This window comes from Pristiophorus japonicus, chromosome 18, assembly GCF_044704955.1.
Source record: "Pristiophorus japonicus isolate sPriJap1 chromosome 18, sPriJap1.hap1, whole genome shotgun sequence".
NCBI lineage: Eukaryota > Metazoa > Chordata > Chondrichthyes > Pristiophoridae > Pristiophorus > Pristiophorus japonicus.
Window position 1 is genome coordinate 112837704 of NC_091994.1, and position 16777 is coordinate 112854480.

At 47.9% G+C, this 16777-nt stretch overlaps 1 protein-coding gene across 3 annotated transcripts in view; it reads right to left on the reverse strand.

Annotated features, from left to right (window-relative positions):
* LOC139228980 (NAD kinase-like) overlaps positions 1–16777 on the reverse strand; it is a 124207-nt gene that overhangs the window by 15019 nt on the left and 92411 nt on the right. For all 3 annotated transcript variants that reach the window (XM_070860615.1, XM_070860616.1, XM_070860617.1), the window contains 4 exons: positions 9809–9938; positions 9131–9236; positions 7286–7371; positions 4542–4644 (listed from right to left, as the gene is read on the reverse strand). In XM_070860615.1, coding sequence (XP_070716716.1) covers positions 4542–4644; positions 7286–7371; positions 9131–9236; positions 9809–9938 — 425 coding nt within the window. The remainder of the gene's footprint in view (positions 1–4541; positions 4645–7285; positions 7372–9130; positions 9237–9808; positions 9939–16777) is intronic.

The window sequence follows — 16777 nt, forward strand, 5'->3', positions numbered from 1 at the left end:
GTCCGGTGTTTGTGAAAGGCGCTATATAAATGCAAGTCTTCCTTTTCTTTCTTTCTAAGACAGGCAGGTTACAGATTTCGCAAATTTGGTTACTGAAACATATTTCAGTACACACGTGGTGAGATAATTATACATTATTAAAGGATTTATTGAACAGTTGTGACACCGTGCTCGGTCACTCCCTCTTGTGTTCATTAACCTTTAAACTACATCTCGCTGCCTCCACTGTGTTCCGTAGCCTCCCCGGGGTTGAGATTGCCGCACTTGGTGCGGGATAATTAGAATTCACTGGTGAATATAAAGGGGCTGCAGGAGGGGTCAAAACTAAAAATCATGGATTAAAAACTAGTATTAAAACACTCTACCTAAACGCACGCAGCATTCGAAATAAAGTAAATGAGTTGATGGCACAAATCATTACAAATGGGTATGATTTGGTGGCCATTACAGAAACATGGTTGCAGGGTGGCCAAGACTGGGAATTAAACATACAGGGGCATCTGACAATTCGGAAAGATAGACAAGAAGGGAAAGGAGGTGGGGTAGCTCTGTTAATAAAGGATGATATCAGGGCAGTTGTGAGAGATGATATTGGCTCTAATGAACAAAATGTTGAATCATTGTGGGTGGAGATTAGAGATAGTAAGGGGAAAAAGTCACTGGTGGGCGTAGTTTATAGGCCCCCAAATAATAACTTCACGGTGGGGCGGATAATAATCAAGGGAATAATGGAGGCATGTGAAAAAGGAACGGCAGTAATCATGGGGGATTTTAACCTACATATCGATTGGTCAAATCAAATCGCGCATGGTAGCCTGGAGGAGGAATTCATAGAATGCATACGGGATTGTTTCTTAGAACAGTATGTTACAGAACCTACAAGGGAGCAAGCTATCTTCGATCTGGTCCTGTGTAATGAGACAGGAATAATAAACGATCTCCTAGTAAAAGATCCTCTCGGAATGAGTGATCACAGTATGGTTGAATTTGTAATACAGATTTAGGGTGAGGAAGTAGTGTCTCAAACGAGCGTACTATGCTTAAACAAAGGGGACTACAGTGGGATGAGGGCAGAGTTGGCTAAAGTAGATTGGAAACACAGACTAAACGGTGGCACAATTGAGGAACAGTGGAGGACTTTTAAGGAGCTCTTTCATAGTGCTCAACAAAAATATATTCCAATGAAAAAGGGCGGTAAGAAGGGATAACCAGCCGTGGATAACCAGGGAAATTAAGGAGTATCAAATTAAAAACCAATGCGTATAAGGTGGCCAATGTTAGTGGGAAACTAGAAGATTGGGAAAATTTTAAACGACAGCAAAGAATGACTAAGAAAGCAATAAAGAAAGGAAAGATAGATTACGAAGGTAAACTTGCGCAAAACATAAAAACGGATAGTAAAAGCTTTTACAGATATATAAAACGGAAAAGAGTGACTAAAGTAAATGTTGGTCCCTTAGAAGATGAGAAGGGGGATTTAATAATGGGAAATGTGGAAATGGCTGAGACCTTAAACAATTATTTTGCTTCGGTCTTCACACTGGAAGACACAAATACCATGCCAAAAATTGCTGGTCACGGGAATGTGGGAAGGGAGGACCTTGAGACAATCACTATCACTAGGCGGGTAGTGCTGGACAGGCAAATGGGACTCAAGGTAGACAAGTCCCCTGGTCCTGATGAAATGCATTCCAGGGTATTAAAAGAGATGGCAGAAGTTATAGCAGATGCATTCGTTATAATCTACCAAAATTCTCTGGACTCTGGGGAGGTACCAGCGGATTGGAAAGCAGTTAATCTAACGCCTCTGTTTAAAAAGGGGGCAGACAAAAGGCAGGTAAACTATAGGCCGGTTAGTTTAACATCTGTCGTGGGGAAAATGCTTGAATCTATCATTAAGGAAGAAATAGCGGGACATCTAGATAGGAATAGTGCAATCAAGCAGACGCAGCATGGATTCATGAAGGGGAAATCATGTGTAACTAATTTACTGAAATTCTTTGAGGATATAACGAGCATGGTGGATAGAGGTGTACCGATGGATGTGGTGTATTTAGATTTTCAAAAGGCATTCGATAAGGTACCACACAAAAGGTTACTGCAGAAGATAAAGGTACGCGGGGTCAGTGGAAATGTAATAGCATGGATAGAGAATTGGCTGGCTAACAGAAAGCAGAGAGTCGGGATAAATGGGTCCTTTTCGGGTTGGAAATCGGTGGTTAGTGGTGTGCCACAGGGATCGGTGCTGGGACCACAACTGTTTACAATATACATAGATGACCTGGAAGAGGGGACAGAGTGTAGTGTAACAAAATTTGCAGATGACACAAAGATTAGTGGGAAAGCGGGTTGTGTAGAGGACACAGAGAGGCTGCAAAGAGATTTAGATAGGTTAAACGAATGGGCTAAGGTTTGGCAGATGGAATACAATGTCGGAAAGTGTGAGGTCATCCACCTTGGAAAAAAAAACAATAAAAGGGAATACTATTTGAATGGGGAGAAATTACAACATGCTGCGGTGCAGAGGGACCTGGGGGTCCTTGTGCATGAATCCCAAAAAGTTAGTTTGCAGGTGCAGCAGGTAATCAGGAAGGCGAATGGAATGTTGGCCTTCATTGCGAGAGGGATGGAGTACAAAAGCAGGAAGGTCCTGCTGCAACTGTACAGGGTATTGGTGAGGCCGCACCTGGAGTACTGCGTGCAGTTTTGGTCGCCTTACTTAAGGAAGGATATACTAGCTTTGGAGGGGGTACAGAGATGATTCACTAGGCTGATTCCGGAGATGAGGGGGTTACCTTATGATGATAGATTGAGTAGACTGTGTCTTTACTCGTTGGAGTTCAGAAGGATGAGGGGTGATCTTATAGAAACATTTAAAATAATGAAAGGGATAGACAAGATCGAGGCAGAGAGGTTGTTTCCACTGGTCGGGGAGACTAGAACTAGGGGGCACAGCCTCAAAATACGGGGGAGCCAATTTAAAACCGAGTTGAGAAGGAATTTCTTCTCCCAGAGGGTTGTGAATCTGTGGAATTCTCTGCCCAAGGAAGCAGTTGAGGCTAGCTCATTGAATGTATTTAAGTCACAGATAGATAGATTTTTAACCAATAAGGGAATTAAGGGTTACGGGGAGCGGGCGGGTAAGTGGAGCTGAGTCCATGGCCAGGTCAGCCATGATCTTATTGAATGGCGGAGCAGGCTCGAGGGGCTAGATGGCCTACTCCTGTTCCTAATTCTTATGTTCTTATGTTCTTGTTATGAATTACTGTCCGAATCGATGGGGTGGAGATTGGAGGGGAAATTGCCTTCCTTTGTTCCCAAAAATCGTTGGGGCGGTGCGCTGACGGTCAGAGCCACTGGGAGGGTTTCGGCTGGGCCAGGGGCTCAGTACCCAGGAGGGGGGGGTCAGTACCTGCCTGTTGGTGGCCCGGCCAAACCCGTGGCCGCCATTGCCGGGCTGATCGAAGAGGCGGCCGACTCCGAGACAAAATGGCGGATGCGCCGCGCAGCCATTGGCAGCTTCCCGCCGGGCGAAGCTGTCGGGGGCGCCGAGCGGCTCGACTGTGTGAGGGCGATGTCGCTTCCCGGGCGGGGAGCAGGCAGTGCGCGCTCTGGTGATGTCATTACCGCCGTGCGCACAGGAGCGGGGCGAATACCCGCTCCGCCTCAAAGCATCACGAGGGCAACGCCCCGATCGGCGCAGACTGGCCTCATTTCTTTGAGGCAGTGAGTGCTCTTAAAAATAGGGGCAACTTCGGCCCTACAGCGTTTTGAAAACAAGGTTCAGAGTTGTGAGGCAAACACAAGGATATTATAACGGATATTACGGGTGAGTTTACGGCTGCACTTTAGCTGCGGGGCTTTCCTTCGACACTAACTGCTTGAGCTTAATTTTCACAGTTTATTAATTGACAAAATCCAGCCGGTTAAATTGCTGCTTTGCAAGTCTCTGGCAGCTGCCCAGAAACTCTTCCGTAAGCAAGATCCCCATAAGCTCAAGGGTTGGGCGTTGCTCTCAAATAAAGGACAAGAGGAACCCTGACCTGCCCCCACTGCTTGCTTCGCGGGAGAGCGAGCGAGGTCACTGCGGGGCTCACAGTCACCAGAAGGATTTAACTGCCAGCTGTTTGCTGATGAGGTAATGAAACTTCAAAAAGCACCGGGTCCTACCCATTGGTGGATATGTGCAGGGTAAATACAAGCCCCCTCCCCCCGCAGGGAGCTCCAGGCAAAGGGGAGTGCGGGTCAGAGAGAGGCCTACCGCAGTATGGTGCCGTCAGCCCTTTTAACACAGCTCCCTGCCGAGGCCACAGAATCAATAAATGTATCCATTAGTCCGATCAACTTTGGCCAAAGAAAATAACTGGATTTAATTCTTAGCCTGGGTTATATTACAGACTCGTTCCGAGTTCAGGCCAGGATTCATACATGCACCATTTGGAACAATTCGTTTCGATTCAAGCTTAATTTGTGCAAATGTAGTTTCAGTCCTCATTATGCCTGAATTGTTAAATTCTATTCATTAGAAACCGAGAAGTTACCTTCGATTACTTGCGTGACTTGAGACTGATAGGTGTCAAAGTTAAACGGCGTTAGGAAGCCCAGTGATCCGAGATGAAATGCCATCACGGGCGGGACACTGCCCTATTGAAGGAAAATAGATCGGCAGCTTAGAGCAAACCCTTTCGTCAAATACATACAGCATGTCCCTTCAGAATAAATGGCTTTTTTTTTTAAAAAAAGGTAAACTTTGCAAGCTCTGTTTACTATTGCACAACGCGCACACTCGATTAATTGGTCACTATAGCAACAGCTCAGGAATCTGGTGTCGCTGCATATTTTCACAGATTATCATCTCCTTCGAACACACCACATCAAACACCACTGAGAAATAAAAGAATGTAAGAATTGGGAGGAGTAACACCCCTATTTAAAAAAGGAGGCAGACAAAAAACAAGGAACTATAGACCAGTTAGCCTAACATCTGTCGTTGGGAAAATGCTGGAGTACATTTTAAGGAAGCAGTAGCAGGACATAGAACAGCATAATGCAGTCAGGCAGAGTCAGCATGGATTTATGAAAGGGAAATCATGTTTGACAAATTTGCTGGAGTTCTTTGCGGATGTAACGAACAGGGTGGATAAAGGGGAGCCAGTGGATGTGGTGTATTTGGATTTCCAGAAGGCATTCGATAAGGTGCCACACAAGAGGTTACTGCACAAGATAAAAGTTCATGGGGTTGGGGGTAACATATTCGCATGGAGAGAGGATTGGCTGACTAACAGAAAACAGAGTGTCGGGATAAATGGGTCATTTTCCGGTTGGCAAACAGTGACTAGTGGGGTGCCGCAGGGATTGGTGCTGGGTGGGAAAGCAAGTTGTGAGGAGGACACAAAAAATCTGCAAAGGGATATAGACAGACTAAGTGAGTGGGCAAACATTTGGCAGATGGAGTATAATGTGGGAAAATGTGAGGTTATCCACTTTGGCAGAAATAATAGAAAAGCAAATTATAATTTATATGGAGAAAAATTACAAAGTGCTGCAGTACAGAGGGACCTGGGGGGCCTTGTGCATGAAACACAAAAAGTTAGTATGCAGGTACAGCAAGTAATCAGGAAGGCAAATGGAATGTTGGCCTTTATTGCAAGGGGGATAGAGTAAAAAAGCAGAGAAGTCCTGCTACAACTGGACAGGGTATTGGTGAGGCCACACCTGGAGTACTGCGTATAGTTTTGGTCTCCATATTTAAGGAAGAATATACTTGCATTGGAGGCTGTTCAGAGAAGGTTCACTTGGTTGATTCTAGAGATGAGGGGGTTGACTTATGAGAATAAGTTGAGTAGGTTGGGCCTATACACATTGGAGTTCAGAAAAATTAGGTGTGATTTTATTGAAACATATAAGATAATGAGGGGGCTCGACAAGGTGGATGTAGAGAGGATATTTCCAATCATAGGGGAAACTAAAACTAGGGGACTAGTCTTAGAATAAGGATCTGCCCATTTAAAACTAAGATGAGGAGGAATTTCTTCTCTGAGGGTTGTAAATCTGTGGAATTCTCTGTCCCAGAGAGCTGTGGAGGCTGGGTCATTGAGTATATTTAAGGCGGAGATAGACAGATTTTTGAGCGATAAGGGAGTAAAGGGTTATGGGGACCGGGCAGGGAAGTGGAGCTGAGTCCATGATCAGATCAGCCATGATCTTATTAAATGGCAGAGCAGGCTCGAGGGGCCGTATGGAATACTCCTGCTCCTATTTCTTATGTTCTTATTTGGCCCCTCGAGCCTGCTCCGCCATTCAATCAGATCATGGCTGATCTTCTACCTCAACTCCATTTTCCTGCACTATCCCCATATCCCTTTATTCCGTTAATATCTAAAAATCTATCGACCTCAGCCTTGAATATACTCAGAGACTGAGCCTCCACAGCCCTCTGGGGCAGAGAATTCCAAAGATTCACAACCCTCCGAGTGAAGAAATTTTTCATCATCTCAGTCCTAAATGGCCGACCCCTTATCCTGAGACTGTGACCCCTGGTTCTAGAGTCCCCAGCCCGGGGGAAACATCCTTCCTGCATCTACCCTGTCGAGCCCGATAAGAATTTTCCATTTATATAGCGCCTTTCACGACCACCGGATGTCTCAAAGCACCTTACAGCCAATTAAGTACTTTTTGAAATGTAGTCACTGCTGTAATGTGGGAAACACGGCAGCCAATTTGTGCACAGCAAGCTCCCACAAACAGCAATGTGATAATGACCAGACAATCTGTTTTAGTGATGTCGATTGAGGATAAATATTGGCCCCAGGACACCGGGGAGAACTCCCCTGCTCTTCTTCAAAATAGTGCCATGGGATCTTTTACATCCACCTGAGAGAGCAGACAGGGCCTCGATTTAACGTCTCATCTGAAAGACGGCACCTCCGACAGTGCAGCACTCCCTCAGCACCGCACTGGAGTGTCAGCCTAGATTTATGTCCCTGGAGTGGGACTCGAACCCACGACCTCCTGACTCAGAGGCGAGGGTGCTGCCCACTGAGCCAAGGCTGACATGGTCAGGGAGGGAGGAGACTTCATAAAATATCCCTCATCCCCGTGGGAGAGCGAGATGATTGAAAACAAGAGGACTGTGCCTCTGGAGAACTGCAGAGAGCATCTTCAGAAATAGCAAACTGACCGTCTCAGGCCACTGGTTGCGAGGTCCATCTCCCCCTCTCCCCTGCACTACACGACGCCCTGTAAAAATAACGGATCTCCTCGGTAATGAATAAACGTGACTTACTTGGAATAAGGATGATGCATAAAGCAAGGTGCCGTCTCCGCCCAGGCAGATTATAAAGTCTATTCGATCTGACAAGTCATCAAAGCCTAAAGAGAAATTGAAAAAGTTTCTTCATGTAGCACACCGTTAATAAGGAGGGTTGCAGGTGAAGCAGTAAATGGAATTTGCAGCGAAGAATTCCTGGTGGTTGGTGCACACACAAAGGGCAGCACGGGGAGGAAGGCAGGCCGAATTATTGAGTGAAGAAGAAAAAAAACACAACAACTACTTGTATTGATATAGCGCCTTTAATGCAGGTTCACCAGACTGAGGGCTGTCCTATGAGGAGAGACTGAGTAGACTCGGCCAATACTCTCTGGAGTTTAGAAGAATGAGAGGTGATCTCATTGAAAGATACAGGATTCTGAGGGGGAGTGACAGGGTAGATGCAGGGAGGATGTTTCCCCCGGGCTGGGGAGTCTAGAACCAGGGGTCACAGTCTCAGGATAAGGGGTCGGCCATTTAGGACTGAGATGAGGAGAAATTTCTTCTCTCGGAGGGTTGTGAATCTTTGGAATTCTCTGCCCCAGAGGGCTGTGGAGGCTCAGTCTCTGAGTATATTCAAGGCTGAGATCGATAGATTTTTTGGAGTCCAGGGCAATCGAGGAATATGGGGATCGGGTGGGAAAGTGGAGTTGAGGCCGAAGATCAGCCATGATCTTGCTGAATGGCGGAGCAGGCTCGAGGGGCCGTATGGCCGACTCCTGCTCCTAATTCTCATGTTCTTATGAAGAAACAAGAGGCAAATGAGAATAAGCTGAAGGGAGACAGGTGAGGTGTGGAAATGTATTTGCATCTAAGCTGATACCATACGGTATTTGTGTGCCCCTTGCAATATATTACAAGAGGGAGTCCTGGTCCTTCCAGAACTTTCTGCATAAAATCAGTCAGCTTGCGTAAACAGCTAAACTTGGTTGGAGATGGCTGATGGCCATCAGACAGCTAGGAGACAAGTCATGCTGAGACAAGCACCCCCCCCCCCCCCCCCCGCCATGGTGCTCTCCTATTGTCTACACGACAAGAGTTCCAGGTCACCCCACCCTTTTCTATGTACTCAAACCACCAGCCACTATCTCTTGTAGAGACCTCATCCTTTTGATGTAAACGATAAACTGACCAGGAAATTGAACAATCCTGACACAATACAAGACAGGTGATAGCCCATTACCTCATTCTCATGGAGTAATGGCCGGCTGGCCAACTGATAACCCTGACAAAAGGAAATATCTGTAAACCATGTCAGGACCAGTATATAGTAATTAACTCTTTATCTGTATTCACTGACTGTGAGACAGAGCAATACACAGGGAGAGGCCATAACTTGGGTTTTACTGTATAAATATCTCATGAAACTGTACCATTGCGGAGGTGTTCACTTAGCCCTTGACTGAGTGTGACCTACCCCTTGCTAGCAAGTAAATTAAAGAAACTTCTGCCGGAGCTGTAAGTGTCGGAGTCATTCTTTTCGGAGGTCGAGATTTCGACAGAGGTTAAACAACACAGTTAGTGTGCAAGGGCAGTTTACAGTTCAAAACACGGAAGGCCTGCCCACAAGAATCTCGAGTGGAACTAGGCAGTTGTTTAGCAAGTGTGGTCAAAATGTAAAATTAGCAGCCGGTGTGAGCGAGCAGACAGAGGAATAACAAACTCCTCACACCTCACAGGCCAGCCACGAGACTAGAGCCTGCTGACTGGGCATCATTGCAGACCGGGAAAAGAGATTTCCAAATAACACGATGCAAAATAAACTTCATTCAAAATTAGTATTGTTGTAAAATTGCACTCTGAAAATAGCAATGAGTTTACCTTCTCGAAAAGTGCATAATTTCTGAAGTGGTCCAAAGTTCTCATCGTGGGCGATGGTGGGGTCTTCTAGAACTTTTTTCTCCACGTAAACAATCATTTCTTTCTCCTAAGCACGAAAAACAAGAGAAATGGAAGATTGAGGATCAAGTTTTATCTTTTAAGACGTTACAAAAATATTTCCACACCAGCCGCGAGTCCACAATATCACCGACAGCAAGCCAACAAATTTCGCAAATGTTAAAACAGAAAAATGCTGGAAATACTCAGTGGGTCAGGCAGCGACTGTGGAGAAAGAAACCGAGTTAACGTTCTGGGTCGGTGACCCTTCGACAGAACTGGGAAAGTTTGAGATGCAGGTTTTTAAGGAAGTGCAGGGTGTGTGAGAGGAGGAGGGGAGGGAAGGCCTGTGATGGGGGGGGAAGGCAGGAGAGATTCGAGAGGCAAAAGGGATGATGGTCAGAAATGAGATGGTAATGGGACAAGTTAAGAAACAAACGATGAGTCTAGATGGTGGAATTACCACCAGCCGCCGCGGGAAAGAGAAAAAACGAAAAAAATAGGGGGTATAAAATAAACTTCCCGCATTATTGGCCCCAACTGAACTTTGACACAAAGCAGAATATTCCCGCAGCATTGTAACCCGAGCAAAATGAATCCTTACTGTCGCAGGCACATTACCTCCATGAGGAACATGCAAAGCTCCTTAAATGGTTGCAGCAGCCGTTCATCTTGAATCTTTTTAATGACAAGGATACTCTTCGGAGGTTTGTTCCACGTTAGCCGTTGGCTGGCTGGATCCTGGATGTGCCTGTGATCAAAGAGTGCGGCTCAGGTTAACGGCATGTAAAGGATGTAATCACCAGTTAAAGGGGAAGGGAAACGAGTCCAATGTTCCCGGTCATTTTTTGGGGGAGGCCGTGCGGACCCTTTAAAAGTTCGCGCATGCGCGATTTTTCCCAATTTAAAAGCCGGCTCACCAGCTGTGCAGGACCCCCGGGGCGCTGCATGGGATCTCCCCTCCCCTCCGCCGAGGTGCTGCATGGGACCCTCCCCTAGGGCACTGAGCGGGACCCACCCCCGGGGCACTGTACGGGACCGCCCCCCCCCCCGGGGTACTGCGTGCGGGTCCCCTCCCCGGGGCACTGTTCGGGACCCCCCCAACCCCCCCCCGGGGTGCTGTGTGGGGTCCCTCCCCCCCCGCGCGCTATGCGGGATCCCTGGGGCACTATGTGGGACCACCCCGCTCCCCCCCCCCCCCAGGGCGCAGTGAGGGGACCCCCCGGGGAGCTGCGTGAGACCCCTGTGAGGGACCCCTGGGGTGCTGTGTGAGACCCCCCCCCCTCCGGGGTACTGCGTGCGGGGCCCTCCCCGGGGCACTGTGCAGGACCTTCCCCCAGGGCGCAGTGAGGGACCCCTCGGGGAGCTGCGTGAGACCCCGGTGAGGGACCCCTGGGGTGCTGTGTGAGACCCCCCCCCCCCCCCCCAGGGCGCTGTGTGCGGGGCCCTCCCCGGGGCACTGTGCAGGACCTTCCCCCAGGGCGCAGTGAGGGACCTCCCGGGGAGCTGCGCGAGACCCCGGTGAGGGACCCTTGGGGTGCTGTGTGAGACCCCCCCCAGGGCGCTGTACAGGACCCCCCCCGCGGGGTACTGCGTGCGGGTCCCTCCCCGGGGCACTGTGCAGGACCTTCACCCAGGGCGCAGTGAGGGACCTCCCGGGGAGCTGCGTGAGACCCCGGTGAGGGACCCCTGGGGTGCTGTGTGTGACCCCCCCCCCAGGATGCTGTGAGGGGACCTCCCCCCCAGGGCGCTGTACAGGACCCCCCCTGGGGGGTGCTAGGCGGCCGCACAGCTTGAGGGGAATGTTGGACGAGTCCCCACTGTTTGCAAACAGAAGGTGAACAAGTGATAAATGAGACACCTGGGATGGGGGGATTGTCCTGTGAGCAGAGATTGAGCAGACTAGACATGTATTCTCTAGAGTTTAGAAGAATGAGAGGTGGTCTCATTGAAACATACCAGATTCTGAGGGGGAGTGACAGGGTAGATGCAGGGAGGATGTTTCCCCCGGGGCTGGAGAGTCTAGAACCAGGGGTCACAGTCTCAGGATAAGGGGTCGGCCATTTAGGACTGAGATGAGGAGGAATTTCTTCACTCAGAGGGTGGTGAATCTTTGGAATTCTCTGCCCCAGAGGGCTGTGGAGACTCAGTCGTTGAGTATAGTCAAGACAGAGGTTGATAGATTTTTGGATATTAAGGGAATCGAGGGATATGGGGAACGGGCGGGAAAGTGGAGTTGAGGTCGAAGGTCAGCCATGATCTTATTAAATGGCGGAGCAGGCTCGAGGGGCCGAATGGCCGACACTTGCTCCTAATTCTTATGTTCTTATGTAACACATTTTAGCAACAATTCATTCAAACACAACATTACAGTTCAAACATTTTTACCAACATTTTTCTGACTGTTTAGACTGCCGCAGGCAAATCCCACACTAACACGCAACATTCCAACCCGGCAAAACACGACAGGGAGGGGTGGGGAATGAGAATTTATTTTTACGCAGCGAGTTGTGACGATCTGGAAGGCGCTGCCTGAAAGATCAATAGAATTAGATTCAATAGAAACTTTCAAAAGGGAATTGGGTCGGTTGTTAAAAAAGGAAATATTTGCCGGGCTAAGGGGAAAGAGCAGGGAGTGGGACTGATTGGATCGCTCACACACACAGCCGACACAGGCATGATGGGCCGAATGGCCTCCTCCTGTGTGGTCAGATTCTAAGATATCGAGCGGTTCATCAATTGCAAGACATTCACTGCATTATTTACCTCAAAACTAATCAGGAATTTGGAAGCATCTTTGTTTCGAGTGCGTGTGCGCTTCTAGTTTGTACAGTGCTGTCGGTAATGGACATTACTACAGTGTACCTACAAGTCTGACCACTCTGTACAGAATGCTGTTCCCTGCTCTAAACTTGAATCCCCTAGACCTCAGGATGTCCCGTGCTGATTTCGGACTGGACAGATCGTGACTGTAATGTATTGGCTTCATGGGCTCTTTGCTGAAGAATTCATAGCAACACATCGCTATTCAGAACTAGTTGGTTTATTAGCAAAAGGTTTAACAATCACACTACACATTGCCAGTTCATCCACCAGGCTCACAACCACCTGCCCCATCGTGGATCCCTCGAATCCAATTGGCGGGGGGGTTTATTGAGCCTTGTGAACATCACGTGACTGGCTAAGCCAATCACAGTGCAGCAGCTTCACAACTATTTTCGTTTGCTCCATTGACCTCTGGGTTATGGCCCAGCACGCTTTCACTGCGCCACAGGTGCGTACATTACAGTAGCAACTACATTCCTCTGGCAGATCAATGACGTAAGCACTGGCCTACAATTCAGTGTAATGTATCCGCGCACATTTAATCCAAATTAGATAAAGACTATGCAACGCTAAGTGCGCGTAAATAAAAGATTTAGACAGAAGAAGTGATGTACATTTCGGTCAGTGCCCAAACAAACAGCAACAATGAACATTTTGTTGTACATTATACTGAAGTGTCTGCCAGGAATCTGATGAGAAACAATATCGCAATCTGTCACAATGCCATACATCCTCAGGTCCCAATGACTCAGAGTTTCAATCCCATTTCACATACACGGCAATGTCTCCAACGTGCTATTTAGTATACGCTGAATCCCCTAAACAGCTGGCAACAAATTTAAAGGATGGACTGAATTTTGGGGGTTGTGTGAAACTTTAATATAATAATCAGAAATGCTTAATGGAAAAAGAAATGCTTGTATTTCTACAGCGCCATTCACGACCACCGGACGTCTCAAAGTGCTTTACAGCCAATGAAGTACTTTTGGAGTGTAGTCACTGTTGTAATATTGTAATGTGCAGCAGTCCTGGGTAATCCTTGCCACTGGACCAAGACCTCGCTCTGTCAAGCCCGTGTGGTGGCTGGTGTGCAACGGTCACCCCACGTTAAAAAAATCCACGCACAGACATCTTCCACCCTTCAGGATGTAGTTCGGGATCTGGAATATTAGATCCTTCATTGAAACATCAGTGAACTCATCCCTTTTGGGATGGAAGCAAGTCATCCTCGATACGAAGGGCCGCCTATGATGATGATGATGTTGGAATTACAGTATTGTAACAGAGTGCTGGGTAACAATCACCTCACCGAGAGTGTGTGTGTATATATTTTATACTCGCTGGCCTCCTGTCAGACTGTTGACAGTCGGTCACACGATATGGCGTTTATAAGTATTGCAGAATGCACTAATCTGGTGGGAAAGCAGGAAGTCAAACTACTAACGGAACAGGAGTCCACGTCACGGTTTAATGGGCTGGTCTGGGAACTTTGCAAATTGGACTGTGCCCGGCTGAAAATCCCACCGCAATTTTAAGATTGTTTTTGCGCTGACAGCAACAAAGGTCAATGGCCTCCAGCGTGGGAGACAAGCTCACTGAGGGGCTGTTTTAACGTCTAACAGAGGCGAGACAGTGAGCTCCATCGTCAAGATATCTTTCAGTTAAGTGGCTTTTCGTCAGTCGATCAGTTTCAAAACTCCGTGCCCTGGCTGAAATCAGCCGGAGTGCAGCGTGCGAGATGTCGCAGAATCAGAGGCCATTCGGCCCATCATATCCACGCCAGCCGACAAAGTGCTACCCAGCCTAGTCCCTCTTTCCAGCTCTAGGTCCGTAGCCCTCTAGGTTACAGCACTTCAAGTGCACATCCAGGTACTTTTTAAATGTGGTGAGAGTTTCAGCTCCCCCCCCCCCACCCTTTCAGGCCGTGAGTTGCGGACTCCCACCACCAGAGCTGATGAGAGATAGAACTGGGGTGCCCACAATCAATCCAGAACAGAATCAGACCAAATGGCCTTTAAAAAAAGGGTCTGTATCTCAAGAACAAAATGGGACACAATTGCATATGTATTTAATCACTGCTCGCACAGGTACAAACACAACGTGGGCACCAATACCCAGGGATCAAAAACTGGGCAGCATCACTCCCACACCCATTCCTTGAAGTCACTGAACATCTTCTGAAACCAGACTCCCCTCAAATTTGTTGCCGTTTGCCTTGGACAAATGGCTGCTCCCGCCCCGCGACTGAATACGGTATCAATTGTTAAAAACAATTCTAATGGTCATCGCCTCTAAAAACAGAAAGGAAGGATGGGCACCACAGAATAAAACTTCCTCGGTTGGAAGTACGGCAAAGGTCACGGGTGATGTTTCTTCCACAGGTCTCGGCAGGAGAACCTGCTCCAATTGAGCCAAGAAGTACTTTGAGTCTGATAAACATTCCGCTGCCAATTTTGGTATTATCCGACGTGTGGCGCTAGGGCTGAAAGTCATCGTGAACCCGACACAACAACACTGACAAAACACAAGGATCAAAAGTACTGAGAAATCACTCATTTTGCGTTATGTATTAATGCTTGGGAGGTCACCAGACACCAGAGGGCGCCGCGGTCGGAGGTCATCGGGCTGTACACATGTGGCATGTGTGCTTGGTCACCTGTATATGAGCTGGGTGTCTTTGTCACTCTTGGGCTGGAATAAAGATGGATCAGGTTGGACCCGAGTGAGTTTACAGTAACCAGACTCGAGTCATTACAATTGGCGACGAGGTAATTTAAGAACCTTTGCATGCACAATGGGCACTGTTGGAAGCCTGGAGCGATTCATGGAGGGTGAGGATTGGGTGGATTTTGGCGACCGCCTGGATCAGTATTTTGTGGCCAACGGCATGGAGGCAGAGGCCTACGCAGTTAAGCGCAGGGCAGTTCTCCTCACCGTTTGTGGTCTGAAAATTTACGGCCTCATGAAGAATCTTCTCTCGCCTGTACATCCGGCGGAAGAAGGGTACGAGGAATTGTGTACGTTGGTGGGTCACCATCTGAAGCCACAAGAGGGGATCATCGTATCACGCTACCGTTTCTACACGCATGTTCGTGCTGAGGGCCAGGACGTGTCAGGATTTGTCGCCGACCTGCGACGTCTTGCTGAGCCGTGTAAGTTCGGGAACATGCTGGAAGACATGCTGCGTGATGTCTTTGTGATAAGCATCAGCCATGATGTGATCCTCAGGAAGCTGTTGGCTGCAGAGACGCTGGATTTGAAAAAGGCCATCGCGACTGCCCAGGCATGCATGACGACGGATGATAATTTGAGGCAGATATCATCGATGAGTCGGAATTCCAAGGCAAGTACTGTAAACAAGATGGCGTCGTCTTCGGGCAGAGCTGCTTACGCAAAACCTGCCACTGCTCAGAGCCCGCCAACTGGTTCGATCCAGATTTCACCCTGTTGGCGTTGTGGGGGCAATCATCGGCCTCATCAGTGTCGGTTTAGACAATACTCATGCAATGGATGTTCGAAAGTGGGGCACCTTCACTGGATGTGTCCACAACGGAGCAAGCGTGGTGCGGCTCACCACGTGGTTGATGAGGACCAGTTCAGTGATGGCCCGGATACACAACTCGAGGAGGAAGTGAATGGACTGTATTCGTTCCTGAGCAAGAGCCAGCCGATAATCGTTAATGTGAAGCTGAATGGCATGCCTGTATCAATGGAGCTGGACACGGGTACGAGCCAGTCGATAATGAGACAAAGGACATTCGACAAGCTGTGGGACACTAAGGCTGTGAAACCAAAGCTGAGTCCAGTCAATGCCAGATTGCGTACTTACACTAAAGAACTCATACTGGTGCTCGGCAGTGCAGCAATTGAGGTGTCATATGACGGTGTGGTTCACGAGTTACCATTATGGATCATCCCAGGTAATGGTCCAATGCTGTTCGGCAGGAATTGGCTCGAGAAAATCAAGCTGAACTGGAATGATGTCAAGATGTTGTCCTCCGTGGATAATACTTCATGTGCTCAAGTATTAAAAAAGTTTCTCTCTTTGTTTGAACCGGGCATCGGTAATTTTACGGGAGCCAAGGTGCAGATTCACCTGGACTCCAATGCAAGGCCTGTCTATTATAAAGCTCGGTTTGTTCCGTACACGATGAGCGAGAAGTTTGAAATTGAGCTTGACAGACTCCAGCGTGAAGGGATCATATCACCGGTCGAGTTTAACGAGTGGGCTAGTCCCATTGTTCCTGTGTTGAAGAGTGGTGGCACTGTCAGGATTTGTGGAGACTACAAGGTTACATAAGAACATAAGAAATAGGAGCAGGAGTAACAGATGCATTGAGAGTCATTTTCCAACATTCCATTGACTCTGGATCAGTTCCTATCGAGTGGAGGGTAGCCAATGTAACCCCACTTTTTAAAAAAGGAGGGGAGAGAGAAAACAGGGAATTATAGACCGGTCAGCCTGACATCGGTAGTGGGTAAAATGATGGAATCAATTATTAAGGATGTCATAGCAGCGCATTTGGAAAGAGGTGATATGATAGGTCCAAGTCAGCATGGATTTGTGAAAGGGAAATCATGCTTGACAAATCTTCTGGAATTTTTTGAGGATGTTTCCAGTAGAGTGGACAAGGGAGAACCAGTTGATGTGGTGTATTTGGACTTTCAGAAGGCTTTCGACAAGGTTCCACACAAGAGATTAATGTGCAAAGTTAAAGCACATGGGATTGGGGGTAGTGTGCTGACATGGATTGAGAACTGGTT